Source organism: Eucalyptus grandis, chromosome 11, assembly GCF_016545825.1.
Source record: "Eucalyptus grandis isolate ANBG69807.140 chromosome 11, ASM1654582v1, whole genome shotgun sequence".
NCBI lineage: Eukaryota > Viridiplantae > Streptophyta > Magnoliopsida > Myrtales > Myrtaceae > Eucalyptus > Eucalyptus grandis.
The window spans coordinates 2,552,560-2,561,185 of NC_052622.1; the positions used below are offsets into that span (position 1 = coordinate 2,552,560).

The window sequence follows — 8,626 nt, forward strand, 5'->3', positions numbered from 1 at the left end:
GATGCTATTCTACCACACATACGCTGATCTGTCGGTAATGGAGAAATCAGAATCCGTGGAGATCGGTGGTTACTAATGGGTATTCTCCATGGACCTAAAACTAGGGAGGAACCAATTATGGTGGCGGATCTTATTGATCCAATCAACCATAATTGGAACCAATCACTACTCCAAAGGTTCGTCGGAGAACAGATCACAACAGAAGTACTTACCATCCAAGTAAGACCTCTATATGCAGAAGATAAATTAGTTTGGTAAACTACAACTAATGGTAAGCACACTATCAAAAGTAACTACCATACTATAGTGCATTCAATCAGCAATCCCAACAAAAACGGAGCATCAACATCTCATTAGAATCCCTGATTTTTATGGAGAAGTCTATGGGCTATGAAAACAGCATCGAAAATCAGAACATTCATATGGTCATTGTGTCAAAATGCCCTAGCCTCCAAGGTAAATCTCTTTCAGTGACATATTATCGCAGATCTGTTATGCCATCTATGTAAACAGAAAGCTCCTGAAACCCTAGAACACATATTTCTACACTGCTCTTGGACTCGAGCTATTTGGTCTATCCCACAGATTAATTTACTCCCTTCAACCCTTACAATCAATCGTCTGGATTCCTAGCTAACAAAAAGGGCGAGATCACCTCATCACTTACTTGGACTAGAAATTGTTGCTAATGTCCTTTGGCAAATCTGGCAGATGTGAAATAATTTCATTTTTCGCAACCAGCAACTAAATCCTTCCTTCGCAGTAGAGATGGCAGTTATCCACGCCAGAACATACCAGATCTCCTCTGCTTCATCTAATCCAAGATCTGGGCTTGAACATGTTAACCCTGGGCAGTTGTGGTGACCCCCGGAAGTAGGAATCTTGAAATGTAACATTGATGGAAGCTATAAGCCGAGTTGCATCGAAGGTTCGATGGCTTGTATTTGCAGAGATTACAAGGAGACTTACGGATTTCTTCTCGAAACGATTCCCAGCGACGTCCGGCTTTGAAGCAGAGACCCAGGCATTAATCTTCACCCTTCAACATCTGTTGCAGCAAGGACTCCATGAAGCTGATCTGGAGATTGAATCAGACTGCCTTAATCTCGTCGAAGTTGTGCAAGGAGCAAGATCACCATTGTGGGAGCTTCGTGGTGTAATCGCGGAGACTGACTTTTGGTTTTCCCGTTTTCCTAACTTAATGTTGCAGGACTGTAGGAGAGAAGCTAATCTGGTTGCTCACTAGCCTGTGAAGGCCCAAATCTCATATTTTTCCGCCCAAAGCTGAATCCTTTCTCCTCCGGTTGTAATGCTTGACTTAGTATATGCGGATGCTTTATCTTCAGGTTGTAAGTTTCCATTATGTTGAAAACAAGCGTTGCTTTCGACCAAAAAAAAAAACCTGTTTTTTGGTGCGTATAGCACATGAGAGATTGATTATTGATTAGATAAATGCGGGCAAATTTTACAACTGATGATTTTACTAAGTGCAATGAGGTGTAATTGTTTCTGGCAAAAGCTGCAATTTGTTAATCCCATCATTTTCTGGACAACTGTCCATGTGATCATTTTTAGCGAGCCTATATGCTAATTTTCGGCATAAACCCTTGATTTTCGAAAAAACTAACTTTGATAAAAGATTTACAAGACATATGTTTCAACTATAGTATCTTATATTAAAACCTGAAGCCTTGCACAAAAGGAGCTTCGATGGAAGCCTCGCACTCGGGATCCGTTCGTTTCACGGAAAATATCATGTTTCTGGAAAACATTTTCCTAGAAGTCATTTTTCAAGAAAATGACTCTATTTTCCGATGTTCGGCTGAAACCTAAACTTTTAGTGGAAAATATTTTCCACCGTTCGTTAGCTAATTTAATTGTTTGGGAAAAATTATCAAAAATTAAATTTTAATATTTTTAATTGACCAAAAAATTAAATTTATTTTTTATTTTTATTTTTTAAATGAATTTTTAATTATTTGTATTTTAAAAAAATCGAAAATTTTATTCTTTATTCTTTATTCTTTCTTTTTCTTTTTCTTTTTTTCCTTTTTCTTTTCCTTCCTCCTTCCTCCTCCTTCCTCCTTGCATGCTTGACAATGGCCGGTGCCCGACGGCCGACCAAGACCCGTCGTCGGATTCGGCGAGCTCGAGGCTCGGCCGATCTCACCCAAGCTCGCGAGCATGGCGAACCTCTGGAGAGCTCGAGCGAAGCCGAGCCCCACCCAACTCGCCGGATCTAGAGAGCCATGATCTCCACCCCAGGCCGGCGAGCTCCGCCTCGCCCGCTATGGCGAGGCCCGAGCTTGACTTCACCAAGTCAAGCTCGGCGAAGCCTCGCCGGCTTGGGGCGAGGCTCGAGCTGGCTTGTGCCCAATCGCCGGTGCGACCGGTCACTGGCTGCCGCCATGGCCGGCCACCGGCCAAGGCCAAAGAAGAAGATGAAAAGGAAAGAAAGAAAAGAAAACATAAAAATAAAACGAAAATGTATTGGTAAAAAGAAGCAAGATGGAAGAAGTTATGGAAAACATTTTCCTCACTTTTAAAGGTTGTTTTTTTTCCAATGATGGAAAACATTTTCCTTGACTAGTTCATTTTCCGTGAAACGAATGCTGGAAAATCCGGAAAATGTTTTTCGGAAGTCATTTTCCGTGAAACAAACGGACCCTCAATTCTTAAACATTCACCATCGCGATTTTGTCAACAACATAACAAAGAAATCAAAAGATCGAGTCTTGTTAGAAGCTCGCAGTGGCTGGAAGACACTACTAGAAAATCAGAAGTGCCTCAGGTCTTAAGGACGAAGGGAGAAATGCATCCCTAAGCAATCGTTCACCGGCCGCTTCTCCACGCGTCCTCGCGATCCAAAATATTAAGGGCCCGTTGTTGTTGAGACCCATTTCAATTTGTCCAAACCAGCACCAATTATCATGGCAGATACTGTATTGACGGCGCACCTAAAACATTTTAAATCGTAAAAGAATTGATATGTTGAATCATGCGTGATATCAAAAGTTGTGAGCAAACGTAGTGATTCAGGTACTCAATACAGTGCCTATTATCTTTTTAAATCGTAGCGAAGTCTGATTTTTAAATCTAATTCCAGATTTTAAACACCTGTGCTGAAAGTTAATATTATAAAAAATTTGCCAACATTTTAAAGTTACAAATGTCAATATCGAATTATGAACTATTTCTTCGATTAGATATGCCAATCACTTTTTAAGGTTATTTACCAACATGTATTGGTCGTGAGTGCACAAGCACAAGGGGGTCTTAAATCAAAGCAGGGAACACGATTAAGGTGAGAGAGGAAAGCACAAAAATCAGATTAGATATTTTTCTTTCTTAAGTCTTATAATTTATTTATTTTTTAAATTTGGGCCGACGTATGTATCTTCGGGGTTCGACATTTTGTAGCCCAATAGCTAGAACTGTCCTGAACTTTTCATAAAAAGATTAGGCGGCCCAGGTAAATCCAACCCAAGAAACAAAGTAACAATATTTTTCAAATATTACAAGTATGGTTAGTAAGCTTTCACTTTATAACGAATTTACCAATATTTGAATTCACAATGTATTCACATTGAGAAGAGTTTTTTCTTCACATTTCACAGAGTCCTTCATTGTGATTTGGAGTTCATGCAAAAAAATTTCCCATGTCTTGAAATTGAGAAAGGAAACATAATCTTAGGAAAGGAATATATTGAACATCGGCAGGCCTTATGCCATTAATAATTTCGAGTCTAATTTTGTATTGCCCTCAACATGCAATTAACAGTAAAAGCATAAACAGGATGAAATGAAATTTGCCACATAATTTCACATCATTAACAACCAAAATAGTTAAAGTATAATGACACGAAGTACTGCTAGATTGCTGATTAACACCAAATTACAAAATGACATGATTTGCACTTTTCAAGCCGTTCCATTGACGGCTTACTGGAACAAGGTTGAAATTAAAGAAAAAAAAACATCGATTACTACTGATAAGGAGAAACAAACCAACTACAAAGACGATTCTGCTTGGACAAGAAAACAAGAACTTCACGAGATCAATAAAGCATTGGACTAATTGATGTGGATAACATGCCCATTACACTCTTCTCAATCTCCTCCTCAACTTGGCCACCTTTACTGCAACAATCACATACACCATGTCTACTTTACGATCCACAAAGTTGAAGTACACCCGTCTCCAATTCTTCTTGCACACCAAACTGCCAACAACTCCCCAAAACCCAGTCACAAACCCGAGCATTATTACTACATAGAACGTTACCTTTTCAAGCTTACCTTCTTCATTGGCAACTTCTTCCGGCGCTTGAGGGGCCTCTGCTTCGAGGCATTTCTTTTGTAGAGGATCACCACAAAGTAGAGGATTGTCGGCATAAATGGAAGGATCATCAAGTGTCTGGATTTGATTTCCTTTCGGAATTGGCCCCGTGAAGTTGTTGTGTGACAAGTTTAGTTTGCTCAGTTGTTGTGGGACTGTTCCCAAAAGGTGATTATTTGAAAGATCAAGTGACTCCAGCAATCTCATTTCTCCAATCATAGTTGGGATGCCGCCAGAAAGAAAGTTGCGCGATAAGTTCAAGCCTTGCAATCCGGAGAGCAAGGTAAGCTCTCCTGGAATCGGCCCAACCAATTTGTTGCTCGAGAGATCTAAATTCACCATGAGTTTTAGATCAAGTGTGGTGTAGTCGAGATCCACCCCCTTCACAACTTGCACCACATGCTCTTGAGTCCAATCCATTAGAGTGATGGCCGGTGGAGAGTTGGACACTACTGCAGACGCATAAGTAGGAGAGAGTGAGTTGCCTTCATCTATGCTTTTGTTCAGTTTCATACCTTTCATATGGCCAAGACAATTTGGAATCGTTCCTGTCAAATTGTTGACTGCCATGTCCAATATTTGTAGCACAAGGAATAAGCATAGTTGTGAAGGAATGCTTCCATTGAACATGTTTTCTCGCAGTCTAAGAATCTGTAGTAACGGAAAACGTGGTCCAATCCAATGTGGAACACTACCGGAGATTTTGTTCTCCCCAAGATCCAAAATCCGCAAGTTCCTGCAATACTTTATTTTCACAGGAATTCCTCCTTGGAGCTTGTTGTTGTTCAGGTGTAATGACATAAGCCTAATTAGATTTCCTAAAGAACTCGGTATAACTCCGGATGGCTTATTAGATGATATATCAAGGATAAGATCCTGAGGGCTCTGCTTCCAACATGTTGGAATTTCACCAACTAATTCATTCCTCCCAATGTGCAAGTCACACAAATGTTCCATCTCACATATTGAGGTGGGTATTGGACCACTTAAGAGATTGTCATTTAGATTCAAGGTTCTCAACCGAGGCATTGCTAGGCCAATATCTTTTGGAATTGGTCCTGAAATTAAGTTGTGAGAGAGATCTAACTGATAAAAAGGAAATTTTATTGGTTGCGAGAGAGATCTAACGAATTTATTTGGTTGTGAGAAAGATCTAAAGATAGATAATGAGGAACTTCTGACAGAGATCCAAAGTTGCAGAGATCTAATAAATTTATTTGGTTGTGAGAGAGATCTAAATATAGAAAAAAAAAAAAAAAAAAAAAAAGGAAATATCTGGTTGTTAGAGAGATTTAACGAATATATCTGGTTGTGAGAGAGATCAAACTCATACTCTAACTTATAATTTGACTCATACATATTAGAGATCCATTTATTTGATTGTGATAGATATTCAAGTGGAATAATGACATGAGACCTAGCCAATCTGGGAGAGATCCTGAAATGGAGGCATTGGACAAAGATATCCACCTGAGACCGGCTTGCGTTCTTATCCATTGCAGAAATTCTGTTCCAAACTTGCATGACACCATCCCCATGTACCAGAGATTGAAAGGTGGTATCCAGTCAAAATCCACCTCGATAACTAAATGGTTGTTGCTGATATCTAAGGCCCTCAGCTTCGAGAGGTTAGAGAAGTGGATTTTGGAAACTGTTCCTCGCAAGGAATTTGCTGAAAGATCTAAAGATAATAGATATTGAAGTTGTCCAAGACTTTGTGGAATAATGCCATTTAGAAGATTGTTGCTAAGATCTAAAATTGATAAGACTCACCGTGGCATCCTAGAATTTCATGACAACCTCTAGATGTGCTATGAGCCATGGATAGGTGATGGAAGTACCATCAAGTTATGTTGTAGCCATTTGATACATGGTTTGCAATAAGTTTAAGGCCAAGCTTTTAATGGATAATTATTTGATGGAAAAATTTCCATTCTTGGCCATGTGATTTATAGGCTGGAATTTATTAAATTATGTTGCAAGTTTTATGATTTTATAAATTCAATTAGGTATTTATATAAGTAGGAAATTAAGGCAGATTATTAGGAATGATGGTGGGCTGGATATTTAAGGACCAAACCAGCCCATAGCCCCACCATTCGACCGGCCCAAGAAGCCCAAAGGAGGAAGGGCTGCTGTCGACCAAGAGAAGAGAGGGATGGACGGAGAGGCCTGACCCAAAGGAAGGCCCATCGTGTGCATGGAAAAATTAACAAGTGGCAAGAGAAGCTTGCCAAGTGTTTTTCCTCTAGAGCCAAGTGGCATTAGCCATGCAAATCAAATGATTGCAAATGATGAAGGGGAAATAAGAGAGGAGGGGCGGATAGAGAGAGAGAGAGTGACCGTCCGAGAGAAAGAGAGAGTGAAATCGAGAGAGGGAGAGCGAGCATGTGAGAGAAGAGGAGGAAGAAGGAGTTCCGTTCGCCGCCATCGAGCTGCCGAGTCTGCTTTGCCCCGCCGTTTGCTTGCTGTGTTGTGCTTGGATTAGAGGCAAGTAGAGTCCATTGATCTACCCTTTGCTTGCTGTGTTTGTGTGTGATGAATGGTGAATTTCCGATATGGTTGAGGTGAGAAATTTCGAAGTTATAGGAGTTGTGTTCTAGCCGAGTATTCTGTTTCTGGAAAAACAGTCCGACCTTTAGTGATTTCATGAGTTGCATGCAATGTTCTAGTAGGAATCTCACTTCGACTTGTTGAGGAAAGTTGTAAAGGACTTCTTGGAGAATAACATATAAATATTTGAAAGGAAACGGACAAGTATATGTCGATGAAACCATTTTTCTTTGATGAAGCTAGATCTGAAAAATGTTATGTTGATCTATTGTGATTCCGTGAATTTTGTGAAATTATCCAGTCCGAATTTGAGCTCATGTTCTTGATAAGAGTTGTAGAAAACGTCTTGAGGAGTAACAAAATAAAATTTGAGAATGAACGAACAATTATTGGTCGGTGAAATGATTTTCTTGGAAATGGTTAGATCTGGAAATCGTCACTGAGGATTATGAAAAGTATGACGACTATAGCTTTTGATCTATCACGAATCTGACTTCGATTTCTTCACAAAAATTTTGCCTCTAGATCTCAGCTATAACATATTAAAATATCAGAATTTTCTGAGTTTATTTAAGGGCTTAATCTAAATTATTTCCGAAACTGTGCAAAAGTGATATTGAAATTTCTTTTGCTGTGATGTATGGATTTATGTGATTGATGTAAAACTTTCTTGACATAGTATTCTTCATAAAATATCTTCCTCTGAATCTTTTTACATCGTGTTAAATTTTCAAAATTTATTGAGATCGTTTACTAATTTTTCCAGAATTTTTATTAAAGAAGTGCATTCTGCTTTATCCGAAATTTGCTTTATTTTCAAGAATAAATGGACTGCCCTACGAAATATGATGTCTTGAGTGGTTATATATGCTGCATATATGGTGATGTTTGGAATATCATGTGACATCAAAAGATGGTTTAGATCTTTGATATTGCTGCATCAAATGCCATGATGAAAATGAGACATATATGAGATTATATATCGTGATAATAACAAAACCGTCGGAGGTGTGAGCCGACGATGCCCCGGGAGTGTTGGGATGCCCGGAGTGTGTGTGCCAGATGCCCCAGGAGTGTTGGGATGCCCGGAGGTGTGTGCCGGAAGCCTTGGAGGTGTGTGCCGGGGGGATTCCTCGTGATGCTAGTTGGGATATGAGATGCCCGGAGTGTGTGTGCCGGATGCCCGGAGGTGTGTGCCGGAGGCTCCTTGCGATGCCAAGTTGGGTGTGAGCGATAAATTGAGGGATGAAAACACTGGTCCCTGGAAAGAAAAATGATGAGATCCTTGTGAAAGATAAAATTGAGAATTGAATCATGCGCATGGATTATGTGCATATGGCATGGGATGAACCTCATGGAAATGCAAGCATGAAGTGCATGGTGGTATATGCACATTGCATGGTGATATATGCATGGCCGCTTGATGATATATGTACAAGTGCATGGTGGTATATGCACGTTGCATGGTGATATATGCATGGCTGCTTGATAGTATATGTACAAGTGCATGGTGGTATATGCACATTGTATGGTGATATATGCATGGCTGTATGGTGAGATATATTCGAATACATGGATGATATGTGCTTTATTCGTGATACCTTGATGGTTCTATCTGACGCATCGTGTAGTTTGGTGGATCTTTACTGCTAAGTGGTTGTACTCACCCTGTTTGGGGACTAACATTTCAGACTAGATAAGATACCTCTGCTGCCACTGCCACCAGTTGATGGA

The 8,626-nt window shown here is 39.9% G+C and overlaps 1 protein-coding gene across 1 annotated transcript; it reads right to left on the reverse strand.

The window, feature by feature from the left end:
- Positions 1 to 4,099: 4,099 nt before the first annotated feature.
- Positions 4,100 to 5,368, reverse strand: LOC104426973 (receptor-like protein EIX2). The gene has a single exon (XM_039304652.1). It carries the CDS (start codon positions 5,366 to 5,368, stop codon positions 4,100 to 4,102), a length of 1,269 nt encoding a protein of 422 aa, XP_039160586.1.
- Positions 5,369 to 8,626: the final 3,258 nt, after the last annotated feature.